This window comes from Haliaeetus leucocephalus, unplaced genomic scaffold (assembly GCF_000737465.1).
Source record: "Haliaeetus leucocephalus isolate CR32 unplaced genomic scaffold, Haliaeetus_leucocephalus-4.0 Scaffold262, whole genome shotgun sequence".
NCBI lineage: Eukaryota > Metazoa > Chordata > Aves > Accipitriformes > Accipitridae > Haliaeetus > Haliaeetus leucocephalus.
The window spans coordinates 9,997,585-10,018,467 of record NW_010972698.1 but is presented as its reverse complement, the minus strand read 5'-3'; the positions used below and the strand labels follow the sequence as shown (position 1 = coordinate 10,018,467).

Genomic DNA, 20,883 nt, shown 5'->3' with positions numbered 1-20,883 from the left:
GAAAAAAAAGGCAAATACCTCAGCTTTGAGGGCTTACATTGCTGGCTGCTTGTGCTTACTTAGCTTATTCTTACTCCCACGATCTTAATCTTTGCCTCCTTAAGTGGAAGTGGATTACATGTTTGGCAGCTGATAAGAGGAGCTATTGGTTTCTGAATCTGTATGCTATGCTGCTTGATGCATGCTAATTAGTTATTTTTTCCAATGAGAGAGAGGATCCACAAAGCTGGATAAAGCAAAACAATTGAGTCATTTTGATTGGCAGCTTCTGTTGGGAAAACCACTTTGACCTTATGAGGTTGATGGGTTTTTATCAAAAGCTTCAGAAAAACAGAGCTATGTGAAACCAGAAGAGCCAGAGCTTTGGGATCTGGGTGTTTCTGTTGCTTTATTCACATATCTTTTGCACACCTGGCTTGCAGAAATCAGTCTTGCATTCCAACTTTCCACTTTGTCTGAGAGAGAACCAACTATATGCTTCAAGTATAAGCTTTAAAGCTCTACTTAGTCTGTTTGCACTTGGTGGCATTTCTGTCCCCCTTCATAGTGCCATCAGGTCAGTCACATTTGTTTCCAGCTGTTATTCCTGTCTCCTGAGACTTTCAAAAACTTACACCACTGCAAAATAAGCTGATGCTATTGTAACTATACGGTATTTTTGTCCATTTTAACGTGAAGCGTGGTTTTGAAAGTATTGACACACGAGATTCTGTTCCTGCAGCAGAGCTTTTGGTCAGGACCAGAGTGAGTATCTTCATATACTGCAGCAGCATCAAAACCATGGGCTTGGCAATGAGTTGTTGGGTTTGGGTTTTTTTTGTTAAACAAAGATTTCAGTGAGAAAACTATCTCGACAACTAGCCAGCATTTTTATATCCACTTTGTCTAAATTTCCTACTGAGATAGAAATTTCTGCAGTCTAACTTGAAAAAGTGCTGATGTTTTTCTGTCCTAACTGCAGGAAAACATGTCTAAGGCTATACTTACACAAATCAATTGTTGCATGAATATAGGATGAGGGATTCTTAAACTTCAGTTGTGGGTGCTTCTCTCTCTCACAAATCTTTACTTGTGATGACCTTAAAACAAGCTACTATAAAAATGTTCTTCCCCTAAGAGTGCCCTGGGTATGGAGATAAAAGAACATGGAAAATTGTAGGTTCTGTGACTGATTTTCACTGGTGCATAGACAGCACTGTTTCTTGGCTACATTAAGTTTTTTTTTTCAAGGATCCAGCCTTGATTTCATTGAAGGCAGTAGCAAAACTTTTGACTTTAATAGAAACAGAGTAGACTCCAAGGAGGTGGGCTAGAAAGTGTCTGAGAATCTGATTTGTAAATAACTTCAGTGGTATCAGCAACACTTGGAATATTGGACAGAAAGTAGGAAAAATTTGGGCTGATAACATTAAAGGCTTCTCCTGATAAATATTTTCCACTTTCTCTGAGCCTGATCTGGGACTGATTATTCAAATCTGGAGAGTGAGTAAAGGATTTCAGCTGTGAACCAGAGCCTGCAATCCATGTTATCACAGCCTTATGTGGTGATTCTTTGGATCATGTTTCCAGATGTTCAGAGAGACCTAATTCACCCCTGCCAGCAGAGCTCAAATTGCTCAAAAGTGAAAAAGGACTTCTTATCCACCTCTTGTCCAATTTGAGTGCTGCCTCTAGAGACTTTTCCCTGGTGGAAGAGAATATACGAGAGAAGTCTGTCTAGTAGTGGGGAAAACTGCTCCTTCTAATGTCTTTGAGCCTAAAAAGATGCATCTGCTTTGTACCAGGAAGCTGGGTGGAACAATTGATGTGATCGGTGGCCAGGCAGGCACAATTAGGAGAGTAGAAGGAAGACGTCGTGATAAGCATGCCTCTGAGGAAAACCCAATTCAGGTAAATGTTTTGCACCATCTTGACAAATTTCTGATTTTATTGCACTTCTAGTGAACCCTGAGCAACTGTCTGTGCATTCCTGACCTCCCATGTCACAGCCCCTCTACTGTCGGGTTGGAATCTCCAGTTCTGCGGTGGAGAACTTCTACCTGGGGCTTGTGTTTCTTTTTGCTTTGAAGTAATATTTAGTCTAAGCGTCATTAGATGCAGCCCACGCTTCAGACTTAGGGTGGGCCTGTGTTACTGGATCTTGTTCCTTTCAGGAAATAAAAGCCTGGGGTTTAAAACTGGACTCAGTTCTGATCTTGCATGTCCAGTGTATGACCATGATGTTCTGGTTAGTTTCTAAGTAGGAAGATGCTATGTGTAGGGTTTGAGGACCATCTGCTGAGAGTTCTTCTCTTCACCACATTCCTCCTACCAACCACTCCTAACTCATCAAAAAAAACCCCCAAATATGGAACCTTTCCCCTGCCTAGACACAGTTCCTGGTTTTGTTTTTACATGTGGTTTTGTGGTCTGTTTATTTTTGTAGCGGTGAATTTTCCAAATTTTGCCAACAATGGCCCAAAAAAGAGTTTGCTAAAGAGAAAGAATTTGCTGAGAAATGGTTGTTGTTCCTCCCATTTACAGGCATTGATACCTGTATTTCCAGGTCATTCTGGTATCTCTGCGTATTGATCATTCCTTCAGCCATAGTGGGTATATGACCTGCTTTTGTCAGACAGATGTGAATCCAGTCTTCCTTTGACCTACATGGGCACAATCTAGAGCAGAATTTGGCCTCTTGCTGCCCTTGGGAAAGATAAATTGGGTTAAATAAAATAAGGAAGCACTACTGTGTCGCCCTCAAATATGACAGCTTTTAATCTGAAGCCTGTACCAGTGGCAGTTCCCATGAACAAAAGGTGTTCATAACACTGAAATGTCAGCTGTCTTGCACAATTGCGTATACAGCTAGAATCTAGTCTCGCTGCTGTTCTGCGTAAGAGAAGATATCTTGCTATGCATATTGATTTCTTTGATCAACCTTCCTTCCTCTCCAAAAGATGCTATCCCCTGGGTATAGCATAGCCTGGTCTTTCCAGGTATTGCAGTGCTTCCTATTTTGGAGATATGCTCCCTTTATGCCAGCACACTGAAGTCCTAGCTGCAGGAGCAAAGAGATTAAAATGCTCTCTTCTCATTCCTCTGTCTTCTAAGGTCCTTGGAGACCACGGAAGTAAGCCACAACCCCCACAGCAGCCCCAGCAGCCATCACAGCCCCAACAGCCACCTCAGCAGCAGCCGTTTGCACCACCAGCAGGCCCACCGCCTCCCCCGCTCGCTGGGCCACCTCCGCCACACTTCCTCCACCCTCCTCCACCAGTTACTTCTGTTCCACCTCCCCTGCATCCTCCAGGTACGTGTTCACACAGCAATATATGGCAGTCGGAAGCTGCGAGTTAGGGCGTCCCAGGCTTGGAGCAAACCAAAGGTTTAATCGTTAAATGCTATGGGACAGTTGAGCAATCAGGTAACAGGTCCTTAGACCTGGCCAATCTTTGTTCAGTGTCTCCATCAGCCTATTTAACACTTGCCCTTGAATACTTGAAAAATGGCAGCTGTTCCTTGAATAAAACTCTAGGCTTTGTTTCTGTGAGAAAGCATTTGGGTGCTACCGATCCATTTGCTTTATTGATAAACATAAAGAAATGGGTTCCTTTTTATCTGTGGAGGAAGCTAAGAACACAGGAATTGCTATCCTGTGTCAGATCAGCAGGCTGTTTAGCTCAGGATCCTGTCTGGCTATGACCAATTCCAGATGTTTCAAGGGTGATGCTGGAATTGGCAATTCTGCAACAGCAGCTCTAACAAACAACTCTCCTCCTAATCCAGGTCAGTTCTTGGTTGGTTTGTGCCTTGAAATAACAAGATTTGTATCTTTCTGTGTTTGTTTCTGTGCATTTTATTATACTGATTGCCACTGCAGGATGATTCTTGCTGCTCCTAGAAGACTCTAGTGTCCAGTGCAGACATTAGAGCAATGCTTCATTTTGAAAGCAAAATATAAATAATATAAATGAGATCATTACCATGGGTTTCTAGCCTGTTGGGTGTGGTTGGTCCTCAGCATTGGCAAGTTTGTGTGCTCTTACCAATAACCAGATGGGTTTGTATTGTGCTAAGAGCACTTGGCACTTGAGGAGACGCTGTCGAGATAAGTCCTGTGTCTGCAGGAATGCCCTTTGCCCCTGCAGTTACAGACTGAGTCCTGAAACCTATTGAGACAGCAGAGGTAAAATTTCTAATTTTTTTCTACTTTGTTGTCTTGAGCACCATGCTACAGAACAGTCTCTTCTCTTCTGTGCATGTAATAACTCAGTTTCCACAAGGTTTCTTAATGCATCTGCAACATGAAGGCCAGTAGTACTCTTTCTGGGCACCAGGCAAAATAGGGCAATACTGGTGGAGAGAACAAAGAACTTTGCAACTGACAAGACCGAATGCGCACCCTCATGCGGCCTTTCCCAGGTGGCATAAGGTCGTTTTAATGTTGACCCTTTCCAATGCAAGTTTACAGACATACTGGCCATGGCCTAAGACACGCTTTTCTGTCTTCACTTCCTACTAAGTCTGCGCATCTTCTGATCCAACACGAGTTGTGTCTGTGCCCCTGTTGCTTTGGCCTCGAATAGTGCATTGAGGTTGATGCGAAGGCCACACTCTGGGCTTTCCCTGGTCCTGTAGGCAGCAGCCAGACTCTGAGAAGTCACCAGGAGCATGTCATGCAGTAACTCCTATATTTTGCACTGGCTCCAGATGCAGAAGATACAGAATAAAAAATATAGTCAAGGTTTTTAATCTGAGGGGGATTATTACTGCAGTGCTCGCTGGTGGACCATGGTAGCTTTTCCTACTGCCTTTCATTAAAATAATTGGCAAAATCAAGATAAATTGTTCACTCGTTCTTTTGGTTGTGGACCAGGGTGTCTGATTTCACCATACAGTTATGATTGACTTTTTTTTTTTAAATGTTTAAAAAAGTTTTTTAAAAAAACCAACAACAAACAAGCAAAAGGGCACACTGGCATCTGCAGCAGGTTCCCCTCTCCAGCTCCTTCAGTTGTTCTGAAGATCAATTGTTGTGTGTTGACACTTGGAAAAAGGAATTCTCCAGTATAAGAGAGCAGCAACATTTAAAATTATAATATAATAAAGGTAAAGAGATCATCATTTGGGAAAATTATATAGTTTGTAGGGTAGTTACTGCTTAACAGCACCAGTTTTTCTGCTGGTCTGTGCAAATATGTGGAATTTATTCACAGGTGTGCTTTCAGGTTTAGCTTGAGGTACAGAGTTGACATGCTTTACCTGTTGTCCTCACTTGTTTTGCTTGCTTGTTTATTTCTGTAGGTCTGCCACCACCCGGTCCTATTCCAGGTAGGTGTTAACTTGCTCTTAATAACAGCAGTGATTCTGAACACAGATGGCTCTATCTGAGCATTTGGATACATGAGATGGGATGACACCAAGACCCATTTTAGAGCACAGTTAATTTAAGGCTAAATAAACTCCAATGCAGGGTTGAACTCCAGCTGCTTATCTTATATTCTGGACCTAAATAATAATCTGTAGGGCTTCTTAATACTATCTTGTTTTGTCTCTGAAGACCAATCTAGAAAGTGGAGAACTTCAGATGGCAGAAGCCAATTAGATTTGAAATGGTTTAGTTCTTGTTATGGCATTTGCACAGCAGAAGTCTGAGTGACAAATCGGTGCTTTGTATAGGAATTTGGAGTGTGAGACTGAGCAGAACAAATGCCATTTCCTTCAGAAGCCTGTGCTCCCTGGTGTGCAGTAGAGATGGTGAATGCTAATAAAGAAATATAACAACCATTCTTGTGTGTAAGTTAAGAACCCCACTAATTCAGAGCTACTATAGAACTGAGTTTCCTCTAGCTGTAAATTTTTTTCTACTGGAAATTTTCCTAGTTCAGGGAAAACAAATTTAGCTGTTTCTGTAGCAGACCATTTGGAGCGATAGTTCTGACTGGATGCTGTACATCTGAAAATCCAAGGCCGATGGTGACCATGTACATGCAGTCAGGACACTGCCTTTGCGTTATACTGTATACTTGATTCATGTACTTGCAAAAGGTCTGCACCCAAAGCACTTTGGGCTTGATGTACTTGTCCTTACTATGCGTCAGACATGTTGGACTTGATTCACAGCTTTTGTGTCCATGCTTTTGTATTCATACTCTGCCCTGGGCTTCCCAAATGGAAATATGGAAAACCTACACTAGCTGGGCTGTCCCTCAGACCAAGAAAATTCCTCTGTGTGTTAAGATGTTGCTTTTCATGCTCCTCTCAATGTACAATAATATTGCAGAGCTGGGTTTTGTTGTTGTACTAGAAGGAACCCCCTCGTAGTAAGCTTGGATTTAGAAGAACTATATTGTAGTGAAACTGGATGCAAACTGATCTTGATTGTAGACATTGCAGCGCCCAGTTGCTAGTCAAGTGCATTTAGATTAAAGTTGTTTGGGAGGAGCAAGGTGGACGAAATGACCAGGCTGTTGCAAAGAACTTCCACTTCAGGTAACTGGGTTGGAAAGGGAGATGAAGGAGAATACATGTTAATTATGATAATGATGGTGATCCACCACCATTAGAGTTAGGCGTTTATAACAGTAGTGCTTTGAAGTACTCGCTCTTCATGAGCAGGTGTGATTGAAATGCTCTAGGCATTGCATTTTATTGGAAGATCTTAGGAAAAGGAGGGAGGAAAAAAAAAGCATCTGAGACATGTCCCCCAACTTGTTTGCAGCTTACATCTCCACTAGCTGAGCTGGAGACTTCAGGCTACCTCTTTTTGCAGTGCGATGCTTCTAGGGAGAAGTTCTCCTGACCCATTTTAGGTGTTCACAGTAAGAGGTGATGAATTGTCCCACAGTTCCACTGACTATGCTGGCTCAATCTCCATTGACTTGAAAAGGAACCTGGAGCTGCTAGCTTCAATGTAAATGACTGCAGTTAGATGACTCCTATCCTTTGTATCAATACAGTTTGCTTCTTTTTTTGTTTGTTTGTTTAATGATAAACAGGAATTTTTATGCAAAGTTAAGCCAATGGGTGGTTAGTCTGTTCTTGTTGGCATTGGTAACTGCCTATAGAAGTAATGGTTGCTTATAGTTATGGATACAAGTTTAAGAAGTTCCCTGTAGGAGCTGTCGGCACGTCCTTCTCGTGTTCAGATTGGTCAAGGCTGAGAACTTTGGCTTCCAAGGCTTATATCACTTCTGGAAGTGCCCTTCATAAAATTCTGCTTAATTCTGCTTTCTTGAAGATAGCTGCCTTGTGGTTTTGTATAATAACTCTTCATGTGTTGGACATTGGGCCCATTTTTCAAGTGTCAGACCTTTCAGACAACTCTCTGCATTGTTGGTGCTATGTCTTCTCATGGTTTTTAAGTGTATATGTGCTCAGAAAATTGGCTTTCTTTAAAAACAAACAAAACCAGGTGAATTGTATGTTACATGCTTTGTAAGAGGCAAAGTTACTCATTTTAATCAAGGAGCAGTAAAACCTTTGCTATAGTTGCAACATGTCTGCATCCCAAGAACCAGACTTTTCTGTCTTCCACAGGACTGTAAGGGTTAATGTTTACTCTTTAATGAATCTTACATTTAAGATGAATAAGCCAAAATAGGAGGTAGTTCTTCCTTTATTTTTCTCTCCATGGCCCTACAGAACTAACATAGCTGTAGGGTTTTAATTGTGGTAGGAGATGCAACCCTGAAGGAAAATGATTCCATTTCAAACAGGGCCTTGTTTAGAGTAAAAAGATGCTTTAACTGCTTTTAACTGTAAACAGCCATGAAGTCTTGTTGCCTCACAGCAAGCTGTGAGATCTTTGTGATGACTTACGCTTCTTTGTCTAGGGTTGTTCCCGCCTCCTCTGGCACCACCACCAGCTCTCCTCATTCCAACCTTGGATGGGTAAGACCACACCTGGGCTGAGGCATCGGTACAGCTCCTCTGTAGTGAGGAAGGGTGGAGGATAGGTCTAAAACCAGTGCTGATAATTCTTAGTCTGGTCTTGGATTGGGGGGGGGGGGGGGGGGGGAGAGCAGAGTCCGTAGGGAATCCTCTGTGCATTTACCATGATTTGTCATATTCATGACGCAGGAAGGAGTCAATAAAATCTTGGTGTGTGCTTAGGTCTAGTGTAGAGTGCTCGATAGTGTGTTATGTTACTCCAGATGTTTTCCATAAAGATTGTCCAGGTGCTTTCTAAGCACTGGTTATTTCCCAGGAAGCCTGCCTGATTTACAGAGGGGAGGGGTAAAGCAGGGCAAGCAATTGAGTTACAGCACTTTCAGAAGCTGTGGCAAAGCAACTGCACCTGTATGCATTTATGATAGTTTGCAGTGCAAAGTGAAAGGGATTCCCTGAAACCATGGGTTTCCCATGAGGATGTTCCACAGACCTTCAGAAAAATTGGGGTAAACTTGCAGCACAGACATACCTGCAAGGGGTCACTGAGTTAGTAACTTGCATCCTTTTCTCTCTCTCCAAAGCCAGCCAGCCAGCTACAATAACAGGCAGCCTCCTCCATTTGGCTACAACTCTGCAGGTGAGCACTGAAGATAACAAATGGTCAGACTGCTTATATCTCTATTCTCTGGTATTGGGTAGTTTAGGCTTTTCTTAAGCTGATGGACATCATGCTTGCTTTAACTTTAGGGTCTTGCTTGTGCCCCAAACTATCCCAGTCACTAGGCACACATGCTGAGTTCGACTACATCATAAGGTGTTTGGAAAGCTGAATGTTTTGCAGCAATGGTGAATGCAATTTTGTAGTTGAGTGCTAAGCCACAGATGACCGTTTTCAATGCAGATACCCAGCAACAGAGAAGCTGCCCCCATGTGCCTCAGCAACATGTTCTTGTCCTTGTTTGCACACATACTTGCTCATGCTCACTCACACTCTCCCTTTTCCCCCACCCTCAGCTTCACATCTTCCTGAGCTTTTGAATGCCCTCCTCCCCCACTTTATCATCTTCCTTGCCTACAGGCACGTGCAGGCATCTGTCTCCTTTTGTTTTGTGATGGAAGAGGCAGTGCCAGAATTTCAGCAAATTTCATTCCCTGTTGTAGCCCTGCCAGCAACATCTGTGTCCTTTCCCATTTTCTGAGTGACCAGCACTTGGAGTGGCACCTCCTCGCTATGCTGAGCAGGCAGAATCGCCGGCAGCACCGCGCTGTCTCCTCTGCTGGAGGTGGTTGGAGGAGTGGGCAGCGTGAGGCGTTCCTGAGGAACAGGAGCCTCAAGTGCTGTCATATGTGCAGTGTTTCAGCAGCTGGTACCGCCTGGGGATATGACCTCGCTGGCCCAGCTGAGCAGGCCCCAGCAGGCCAGCGTCTGTATGGGGATGTGCTGGTGGCTCTGGGCTCATCAGGTGGCATCCTTCATTAACAGCTGGTGCCCCCAGCCCTCCCCAGCTGCCACCTCAGGTGAAAAGGTACCTAGTGAGAAGTGAGACCTTGTAAGGGTGGCCAAGAGCCTAGGGCTAACTAAACACAGCTGGCTCAGCAGCAGGAGAGGGCTGCCTCAGCAATGCAGGCACCTTTGCCCTCTAAGCCAGGGTGTCTGGGAGGGATGGATTGAAATTTTTCTCAGTGGAGACCTTATAGCATGCCCTATTGTCGTGGTTTAACCCCAGCCAGCAACTAAGCACCACACAGCCGCTCACTCACTCCCCCCTATCCAGTGGGATGGGGGAGAAAATCGGGAAAAGAAGTAAAACTCCTGGGTTGAGATAAGAACGGTTTAATAGAACAGAAAAGAAGAAACTAATAATGATAATGATAACACTAATAAAATGACAACAGTAGTAATAAAAGGATTGGAATGTACAAGTGATGCACAGTGCAATTGCTCACCACCCGCCGACCGACACCCAGCCAGTCCCTGAGCGGCGAATCCCTGCCCCCCACTTCCCAGTTCCTAAACTAGATGGGACGTCCCATGGTATGGAATACACTGTTGGCCAGTTTGGGTCAGGTGCCCTGGCTGGGCATGAGAAGCTGAAAAATCCTTGACTATAGTCTAAACACTACTGAGCAACAACTGAAAACATCAGTGTTATCAACATTCTTCACATACTGAACTCAAAACATAGCACTGTACCAGCTACTAGGAAGACAGTTAACTCTATCCCAGCTGAAACCAGGACACCTATATAGCAGGACCTATAGAGAGCAAGAGCTGGGGGAGTGCACAGCCCTTGCAGTAATGTGCTGTGTGAGGGGCTAGGGAGATTTTGCAGTGACATCTGTAAATGTGGTCTTGCTTGCATCTTCCTCAGGGAAAAGGTGTTGACATGTTTTTAGCAAACTGCTGGCAGTAAAACGGGAGAGTGAGGACAGGAGGGAGCTGGGCCATTGTCTCCTTGGATTCAGCTGTACTTCCAAAGGGTATCTTTGGGAAGGGAGGGACAGGGAGGATGCTGTTAATGCTTCAGATGAACAAGGATTCTGCACTCTCTCGCTGCAGATTCAGGTTTCATCAGCTACCCACCCATCTCCACGTCCCACACGCCCTGGGTGACGACGGTGGACAAAGGCACAAGCAGTTCCAGCAGCAGCCATTGGGAGTACTCAGGCTCGAGGCGTGAGAGGGAGCGGGAGCGGGAAAGGGAAAGGGAAAGGGAGAGAGACAGAGACCGCACTCCGACCACTAGTGAATACAACAAGTGAGTGCTCTTTTTCAGCAGCTTCTGCTCACAGCTACCCAGTTGGAAGCTCTGGCCTTGCCCTGGAGCACAAGAAGGTGTTTGGTCAAGGGCTGGGATTGTAGATTTATACCAGTTTAATTTTCTGCAATGTCTGGGGAAGAGATACTTTGGATCAATAACTAGAGGACAAACTAGGAGCCAATGTCACTGGCTGATTTCCTGTGTCTGTTTTTTTTGTTTAAATCCAGTAGAACCAGTTACACTTGCTCTCCCACCTGTAATGTGAGGCCAGTAAATGAAATAGCCCCTCTCTGTTTACTAGGTATTTCACGGCTCAGTGTGAAACATTGGCCATAGAAGCTGCTGCTTCTTGTCTTCTAAATGCAACTGTCAGATCAAAGGAAAAACCACCAGTGCTTTGCTCAGCTCTCCTATAGAGGCTTTCAGGGCAAGGAGTGCCGTTCACCAGGAGTCAGCCATGAAATGTAAATCCTTAACCAGGCGTTTCTGGGAGCAGTGCTGGAGACAACCACCTTGGTGGAAACTGATGTGATCTCAGGTGACAGCAGTGCTGGGAGCACTTGGGAAAGGAGGCTTTCAGCCTCCCAGTGTTAATCTAGAGAGCTAAAGTGAAGGCTACGCTGCAAAGACTCTTTCTAAACCCATCACTTTTTTGTTCTGTCACAGGCAGCGTCAGTGTTTTGCAGGCCTCAGGGTCAGAAATACCAATAGTCATTCAAAACATGATCAGAATGCGCATTCCCAGCAGAGGGGTGCTGCCTGCCAGGGAACTTCCCCTCCCAGGGGGTGAGCAAACAGGACAACATTTTCCTAACCTTTTTCTTTTTTCCCCCCTTTTTTTTTTCCTTACAAGCTTGTGGGCACTGTGGGTGGATGGGGGAGGAACAGAACAGAAGACAAACTTGCTACAGTTTGAAGAGCTCAGACTCCCACACTTCCTGAGCAGGTTCATGCTGCAGCCAAGTCCTGTGATCAGCACTCCTGTGCACATTGTTAGCATTTCTGGGTGCTTTGGAGCATGCTGACCTCTAAGATCGTGCTTGCCAAAGCAGGGCAAGTAGCTGTGCTCAGTGGAGTCCTTTGGAGCACTCCCAGACAATTGATACTGGACATTTGTTTGTCTAGCTTGTGAGTGTTAGGATGATGTTTCAGACTTCCTTTCTCTGAGTCTGAATATTGTTTCCCACAGTGGGACTTGTGAACCCTTTAGATTTTTGGCTTTCAGAAGCTGAATAAGGACTATGAGATGTAGAGGGGAGTGTGGGATGTATCTGAATATGGGGTACATCGTGCCCACTCCTGTATGTGGATTGAATGAGCTACCTTGAGCAGATAGTTAGGTATAGGCAGAAAGAAAGACCATGTCAGTTGTACTCGCAATTTGAGTCTTTGAACTCGTGAGGAAGCAAATTGTCCCTTAGTCTAACTCACACAAAAGAATTACAGGTTTTCTGGGACAGTAGTGTTGTGAGGTAAAATCCAGCACCAGGGGAGGCAGAATGATGAGAGGAGCACGTTTCTGTTGTTTTTGAGCAAGGTAGCTGGATGTCCTGGACATATGCCAGAAGGATTGTGAGGACAAAAGCCCTGAGACATTGGCCACGTGCCTGGTGCTAAGGTACTCCCTTGGCAAATCCAGAGAACAAATTTTGTAAACTCTTTGCATTGAGAGGATAGGAAAAAGCCATGATATTCAATTGTTTGGGCTTATGAGCGATGTAATAGGCAAATGGAGAAAGTTATTTCACTGTGGTTAGAAACTGGGATTGGGTTGCAGCTTGCGTTCAATAAGCAGCAGCAACTTATTGTTACAGGTTGTTTTTCAGGAGCATCATGAATACCTCAGCCTGTTGGTAGAGTAAGAGGTGACAGATTTTGCTGGTGAGGATGGGGTTCTACAGTCCTGTAAACATAGCTCCTGACTTTCAGGTCCACGAGTGGTGCGTTCCTCTGCCTCACTTCTCCTTTCTCTTCTTAAGTGATGATGAACGATACCGCTACTACAGCCGAGAGCGCAGCTACGACTTTGAGCGCGACTACCGCCGGAGTCGAGATCGCAGCAGGGAGCGAGAGGATCGACACCGAGAGCGCAGGCACAGAGACAAAGAGGAGAGCAGCAAGCATAAGTCTTCAAGACGGTAAGAGCTGTCTAGGGTCGAACTGGGCTGTTGATGGGAACACACCTTAGCTGTAGACAAGAAGCTTGATGTTCTTAGAGTGAACTGTCACCCTGGGTCATACTGGCTTCCTGTGACCTGCTTGCTGATGTCCTGAGACGTGGTGCCCAGGCAGAGAAAGTACTCTCGGGCATGTACCTGGGCAGGAGACAAAACTATCTGTAATAGGGAGAGGAGCCCTTGGTGTTTGTAAGTTCTCCGTAAGGCAGCTGGCAGGATGTCGAGTCACTGCCAACAAAATTGCAGCTCTGATTGACAAAGGAGAGGTTAACCTGTGCTAAACATCACGTCAGAACAGCATAGCTCCCACTGCTAAGAAGGTACACACAAAGTAAAATGCAAAACCCCAACAGAAGCATCAGCTTTCAGTATTATGTGTTCTTGTGCAGAAGAGAGGAGCTCTCTTCAGCCTGTAATCTGAAATTTCCTTTTGGAGCAGGAGGCTGAGCACTGCTTGATGAGAGCTCTGTGCCCAGTGCTTCTGATAGTGAGGTTGATGATGATCTGGACAAAGGTGAAACTTTTGGAGCAGAGCAGGATGTCCTAAAATCCCAGGTTTTCTGGAGAAAATGTATTTGCTACAGATGATCTTCCTATGAGAGCATTCTTCTAGCAAAGTTAACAGGTCTGGTCTCTGGTCTGAGGCAGTACCCAGTTGCTGTGTGAGTTTGCATCCTGGTAATGATGAGCAGACTTGCTCTTTTTTTTTTTGGTCCTTCATCTTAGTTCCTTCTTTTAGATGAAATTCATGTCAGCTCTCTAGGTAATTGCCCTTATTTTGAAATTGGTATCAGAAAAACTCCTACATAGTGACCGGAGGTAAAAGGCTGTTTACCGGAGGTAAAATGTTAAGGAGATGAATAAGTTTTCAAGCAAGGACTGATTGCTGAAGGGCTGGAAACAAAGTGATGGAAAGAAAGGCCAGGACCATAATCAAAATTGAATGCAAAGCAAATGGAAGTTGAGCTGATACCAGACTAACAAGCCAATAGCTTTAAGGGTTATTTCTCAGCTTCCTATACTCAGAACTGAAATCTAGTATTAGATCCCTGACTGCATGAACAGGATGGAATTCACCAAAGCAGTGTCAGAATCTGCTTGAGAGCTCGATTCACAGAACTGGGCTACTGCACGAGGTGGGAATGAGCTGACTTTTCCTCTGCTCCTTAAACCACACACAGGTGCTCTCTGTCTTGCTCAGAGTGGTAGGATGGGAAGTATTTGTTAACAAAAGCAAGTGGAGGAATACTTTTTGTGTAAGGCCACTTTGAGTGCATATCAGAGTCCCTGCTTGAGGCACTTTGAGATTTGAGCCTGTTTAAGGCAGTTGCAGGAAGATGAAAGGGTTTCGTTGTAGTTTCCAGTTTACTGCAAATTGTCCAGTCTGAAGGAAATCACTGACGCTTGTTTAAATATTAAAGGACAGTCACATTGTTCAAGCATAAACCACTGCCACGTTACTGTCCACAAGGTGGCTGAAGATGTGTTGAGGAGAGGCAGCAGCCTTTTTTTTTTTCCCTTTGGTTTTGGGGTTTTGGGTGTTTTTGACTGGTTTTTTTGGTTTGTTTTTGTTTTTTGTTTTTTTCATTTTAATGACTGTGAAACCATTTATTAAACAAGTCAGAAAATTACTTGAAGCCAGGAGCTTTTCAGCCAGAGCTTCGGTGGTTCAGCCAGTTAGGTGTCTCTGCTGCTAAACTGGTATTCCAGCTGTGGTAGGAATTTGTCTCTACACCTCACTCTGTTCCCACTCATGGAGCTGTGTGTCTGTACTGTGTGACCGTACGTCTTCCTGTGATAAATTTAATCTGCTTTTTCCTGTACTCTGTGCTGTGTTTTAATTCCGCCACCTTCACACTATGGTCAGCAGCTCACTTGATTTTCAGCCCGTGAGGAGAAATAATTGCACGTTTGAGAAGACTCAGAAAATCTTTTCCCAGGAGGGGCCGAGAACCAGAGTGGGCAAAACCAGAGCTCCCACCTTCCCACTTTCCCACTTTCCCAGATGGGAGACAGAGGCTGAGCTTGGTGCAGGGGGGTTGTGTCCAGCACGCTGTGCGTACGCGGTGCAGCTGGCTGTGGTCGGTGGTGCAGGGCTCAGAGGCATGCACAACCTAGTCAGAGTTAATTCCAGCTGGGATTTCTCTCACATCACAGAAATCCTGCATGAATGTCCACAACTATCCAGCTGTGTCTGGAAGACAATTCTGGGTGAGGAGATAGAGGAGTTTTAAAGCACAAAGCTAGTGAAGTGCCAGGTCATTTATGTGTAAGCAGAAATAGAAACAGGACCTGCCTCCCATTAGGAAACCTGCGTTTCTCTAGCTATGTTGATCCCTTTCTTGCCTCTAGTCCAGGGATTTCCCCAAGATGCTCAGAGGAGTGAGTGTCAAACATCTCTCAGATTTAGGATGCTTCCTTCTCTCAGCAGCCTCAGTGCTTCACATTGAAGCTTGAGATGCATCAAAATCGTTAGAGCTCCCTTAGGAGTGGGAAGGACACAGAGATGTTGCTTATAAAAACTATCCAAAAATTATTCTGACAGCAGTCTGTGTAGAATGCTGCCTGCCTAGGCCGTGTGCTGATGCAGCGTGTGGTGTAAAGCAACCACCTCCAGCGGCTTGCATAACCTGCCCTTGGTTCAGCCACATGCGATATCAGATCGTCCCAAATAAACACGATGAAGCCTTTCACTGGCACCGTGATGCCCTCAGCACTTCTGATCGGCCTCCTGGTTATTGTAGATCAAAGCGCTCCGTCCTCACGCATGCCGTAGAGTCAGTGCATTCGGGTCTCTTCTGTGGCAGAGCTGTGTTGATGCAGGCTCTGATGTAACTTTCTTCTCCCCTTTGTTCCCCACCACAGCAAGCAACATGAGAGCGAGGAGGGGGAGAGTCATCGGCGTCACAAGCACAAAAAGAACAAGCGTAGCAAAGAGGAGAAGGAGGCCAGTGAAGATGGTGCCCAGGAGGGAGAGGAGCAGGATGCCAAGGAGTAACCCAGGCCCACCGTCAGCTGTCAGGAGGAACTTACTCCTTTTGAACCAGCGTGGCATTGGTGATGCTTTGTTTTGGGGGGTTGATTATTTTTTTTCTTTCTTTCCAAGGGAAGAGAGGCTGACTCTGGGTGAGCAGTGAAGCATGTTGCAGTGGTTTGAGAGCTGAGGCTGCACATGCAGTTAAATTTTTTTTTTTTTTGATACAAGACAAAATACAGCAGTACTAGTATACAAAGCACTGAGCTACTCTACTCATAAACATCCCTAGGGAGAACTTTGTTGTATCAGATCCTATGGTTTCTGATGGAAGATGGCTTCAGCTGGAACTAATGCATTTAGGTAATAGTTTTTGTTTATTTTTTTGTCATCATCATTCCTTTTTGAAAAATAGGACAGTAAGTGTGACTTGAAATTTATTGTCCAAAGAAGAGTGTGATTTAGATCCTGAGAGCCAGCTTAGAGTCTGGCCTCTAGTAGTGAAAAGTCTTATCCCCAAATAAATTTCTTTATAGCTACAAAAATATCTTCTGATCTCTCTGTGGCCAGCCGGGCAGCATGTGAGGAGGAACTGCTTTTACTGGTGGGTCACAGGGTCCTGCTTTGGTCTGATGGCTTTGAGAAGCTGTCATGTGTTTACGCAGGGTGTGCAAAGACTTCAAGCCTACCTTTTTTTTTTTAATCCATTGCAAAAATAGTTCTATCATATATTACACCTGTAAGAGGGAAATCAGTAGAAGACCCACAGTAAGAGCATGAGTCTCTCTTTTATTAGTTTTGACTAACTTTTTTTTTTAAGAGTTGAGCTAAATAGTCTAGCGCAGTAGAGAACATGAAGTTCCCATCTAGCGGTTTGCCCTCATGGGGTTGGCTTATTTCTATTTGGTTATCACCAACACTCCTGTGCAATGCATTCCTTCCCCCTAGATCTCAAAATAAATTCAGTCAAATTCCAAAGTTTGTTCGGACTTAGTATTGGTTGGGGAGGCTGGCAACAGTGATGTTTCTGGGTGGGAAGAACAGGGGAAATCAATTGTGAGGGGTTTTGGTCTGTCTAGTACTTAGGATACTGCACTTCTGTTTGTGTGAGTCCACAAGTGACTTATTTTTAAGTATCTTCCACTAGCTAGACTTGTTATTTAAAACTGTCTTAAATGTTTGCCCTAAAATCTTATGGTTCTGCAATGTTACGTATATTTTTTTGTACTGTAATCTTGCAAGTCTGATTGTCATATGAAGCTTACAACTTTAGAGACTGGAGCCAGTATAGCACTATGATAACAGTTTATATGCTATGACAGTGCATTTGATGAGTCACTAACTGCAAAACCTGTGGGGAGAAGAAAAAAGAGTGGGATTTTTGTTTGGTTAGTTTTTAATGTAGCTGTTTATACGTGCTTTGAGATCATGGGAAACGCGCATGCAGTGGGGTGGTGTGTGCACTGAACCCGAGTTAAAGGGCAGGGCTTGGAATCAGGCTTCAGAGTATTCCTCCCTCTGCAGCCACGTCAGAGTTCTGGTAGAACACCACGATTTAGGAATATGGCGTCTCTCATGCCTGTTTGGGCATCAGACGAGGGCAGCGGTGCCTTGCTGAGAGGTGAGCTGCAGGAATCCCAGCTCCTGGCACTGAGCTGGTGGAGCGAGGGGAAACCTCCTGGCGTGCTTCTCCTGGGGTCAGGGTGGCGGGTTTCAGCTGTGATTGCCCGATCGCTTTCAGGAACTTGGGATGAACTTGCTTTTATCCAGTTGTGGCGTGGTGTGGGCGGAGGAGAAATCAAAACAAAACTGGTGAGAAGGATTCGAGAGTGCTTGGTATGTGCCCCCTGGAAACACTTGCCTGCAGTGCAATGACAAATGTGCCCACTCCCCATTTCCAGAGCACAGGCTCACTTGCACAACATGGGAGTGTCAAGTGGGAGAGGGGCCAAGCATCCTTGCCTGTGCCTCCATAAAGAGCCTGTATTCTGTAATTAGGAAATCTGGTATATTTTTTTTCCAGAACATGAACTCTGGCAGCTAGCACCAAAGGAAAGGCCAGGCAGTGCCCCCCAGACCAGTCTGGGCTGGTTTTTGCCTGTCTTGAATCAGGGGAAAATGCTGGCAGTAGAGTTTTACACTAAGGTAAGTCTAGGGTTTGGCCCCAGGCAGTAGTATTTCTTCCATTTTTGCATGCTAAGGTGTATGTGGTGCCTCTCCACAGGTGGATAGAGCTATCCTACGTCTACTCCCCTAGTCTCTTGCTCTGTTTGTGGGGGTGACAAGCTACTCAAGCTGTAAATAGGCATAATTAATGGTGACGACATCGAGTCTGCATCCCTCTGCACCTGGCTTATCGGTGGTGGCATGGGAGAGGGGATGGAGAATCTTGTATTGACGAGTCAGGGCTGCAATTTCCTCTTGCGTTTTATTTGAATGTTTTTACAGATGGACCCGAATCCTTCACTGATGTTAGCAGGCTGTGAATTTAAGGGAAATAGTTTGAAATGGTTTTATTTTAATGAAAGAAATACAGGTGAAATGTTTGCCTTTAATGTATTAGAGAATTCTAAAGGTGGGGCCTTGGAAATAATCTTTACTTGCATCAGGTAACTACTGCAGGTTTCATGGTTGTGTTTGCTGGGGGTACTGAATGGTGACTCTAATAATTCTCAGAAAAGAAGCCAGTTCTTGGACTGGTGGCATCAGTACTTGTACTGGACCAAAGCTGGAGCTGAGACATGGGCCTGTGCATTACTGAGTGCAGAATGCCCCGGGTGCCCAGTATTGCCGAGAGGGTGAACTCCGCAGCCGGAGAGGAGCACTTGCACAAGCGTTACTGTGCAAGCGTGAGCCAGCTTCATGTGGAGAGAAAGTGTAAGGCATCGTGGGGAACCTCGGGCAGGTGTTCAGCTCCTCACAGTATGAAATGGGCACAGCTTTAAGGAGGAGAGAGGCTAACTTCATTATGGTCGTGCAGCGTATAGTTAATGGCAATAATGTCTTTCTCCCAGACCATCGGAGTCAGGGATGTTTTGTGCTGCATGCACTGCAGTAGTCGAAATCACAACAAAAGCGAACCCAGCCCCCAGCCTGGATGCGCAGTTCCTGTGGGAGCAACAGCGGCAGTCGCGGCATTGCCTCTTAGTTGCTGAGCTGTGCAGCATGCCGAATCAGGGAGTTAAGCCTCATTAAATAAAGCTTTATTTATTCTCCGGGTTAGCTTTTCAGTCCAGTCAGTGCTGAGCCCCACAGGCACCAGTGGGCTGCGGCCAGTCTCACAGACAGGAGCGGGGGCACAGCTGAGGGGAAGGAGCTGTGTGGGATTTACTTTTGTTCAGGTTTTTTTTTCCCAGTCACAGCTGTAATATATTTCAGGATAGTCCAGCCCCTTTCCTAGGAGAAGCAGAAGGCAATTATGCTATTTCCTGCCTCACAAGGTCAGTTTCTTGGAGGAGTGTCTGTTGTTGAGGTGACCTATTCTGGGGGCATTAGCTGATACACTGGGAAGACAGGTTAAAAAACCACAGATAATACATGTTTTTCAGTAATAATAAAATAATTTATGAAGGCATCAAAACAAATCCAACATCTATTAACAAGCTGATCTTGGAAACAATACTTAAATTACTAGGATGTTTTGGTGAAGTTGAAGGCACCTTGCAGAAGAGTTGGAGTAATAGTAAAAATCATGCTGCCTTCTGCAGCATCCTCTTCACTTAAACCATCTGACTACCAGCGGCATGGCTTTTTCCTACTGTGCTTTATACAAGTGACATTTGGTACAAACAGTAGGAATTGCCCTCTCTCTATCTACATAAATGTTTACTGTTCCATACCAGGCACAGAGTCTGCACATTGATTGGAAAGAGACAAAAATTGCTTCAGGTTTTTCTGTTCCTTTGTGTCAGATGGAGGTCAAGTGACTAGTTTTCCACAGGCACCTTTCTGACTTTTGTGAATTATTTTACTCTCAGCAGTCAGTAGGAACAACAGGAAAAAAAGGCCCCAGAGCCCAGCTGGCCGTGCACTGTTTCTGCTGTCAAAGTCCACAGCGGTATTTATCAACCAAACAAAGAGGCCCCACCATGTGCCAGGGAAGCTTTTGTGAGGATTGGGTCCTGAACTATTTCTGTATAATAGGCTCTGATAACAGGCCCTGCTATATACTGCCTTAAGCTAACAGCCAAAGGAAGTGAAGTCACTCTGTGTGTAAACAACTAAGTCATCTAGCAAGGAACAATTCTACTCTGCAGTAATAGCTAATTATGAAGTAGCCAGGCCTAAGCAAAGCACTGCTTAAGACAATGACGGGCACTTACCTGCAGTCGGCTTACTACAACAAGGAATTAAACATTTGTTCTAGGTAGCATTTTTACTGGGGATGGAAACTCACTTGATTGATTCGTATAATCTGAGCTGGCCTTGTAAAAGGTACAGCAGAAACAGCGTAAGAGGAAAGATCTCGCTCAGTGCAACCTGGTTTGAGAAAGATCTGTCATTTCTACTGCTGATTGGCAACTTTCTTAAAAAAAGGAGGGAATTGCTTCATGTGGAGTTTGCAGGTAGGAACTTCGCAAGGTGTCGTAGGTCAAACCAAGCTGCTTTGGCTTCAGTTCTTTTATTGTAAATGTTAACTATAGAGTGGGTTTGCACTGAAGCCAGACTGGGCACACTGTCCTTCTGGAGGTAGCTTGTTTCATACAGTTGGTGCAACATGGCCGAGGCAGCCAGCGACCCTCTGAGCTCACCCGGATCCAGCGAGATGATAGTTTGCTCCAGCTGCAAGAGGGACATGAACAGAACTGCGGGAGCTCATCTCGCATACCTGACTGTACAGATGCTGTCAGGTACATCCTCCTCCCCCCTGCCTTAACTCTGCAGCTGATCACTGGGAAACTGATTAAAAATAAGACAGCATCCTGGGATAGAGGTGTCTTGTAACAGGACTGTTTACTTAATTTATTTTAATTTATTTACCTTCTGTGGGAAAAGCTAGTTGTTTTATCAAGTCGTAAAACCAGGGAAACCAAGCTGAGGAAGGGGATGAAAATTAAACAAATTCCTTATCTCTGGCTACTGTGATACATGCACT

General features: G+C 44.9%; 1 protein-coding gene across 1 annotated transcript in view; it reads left to right on the top strand.

The window, feature by feature from the left end:
- The window catches only part of LOC104832791 (pre-mRNA 3'-end-processing factor FIP1-like), a 28,130-nt gene extending 12,225 nt beyond the window's left edge, over nt 1-15,905 (top strand). The window contains exons 9-16 of the mRNA XM_010569155.1: nt 1,785-1,890; nt 3,094-3,292; nt 5,287-5,313; nt 7,818-7,875; nt 8,457-8,512; nt 10,436-10,634; nt 12,617-12,775; nt 15,680-15,905. Of these exons, the coding sequence (XP_010567457.1) occupies nt 1,785-1,890; nt 3,094-3,292; nt 5,287-5,313; nt 7,818-7,875; nt 8,457-8,512; nt 10,436-10,634; nt 12,617-12,775; nt 15,680-15,812 (937 nt within the window). The 3' untranslated portion in view covers nt 15,813-15,905. The remainder of the gene's footprint in view (nt 1-1,784; nt 1,891-3,093; nt 3,293-5,286; nt 5,314-7,817; nt 7,876-8,456; nt 8,513-10,435; nt 10,635-12,616; nt 12,776-15,679) is intronic.
- Nucleotides 15,906-20,883: the final 4,978 nt, after the last annotated feature.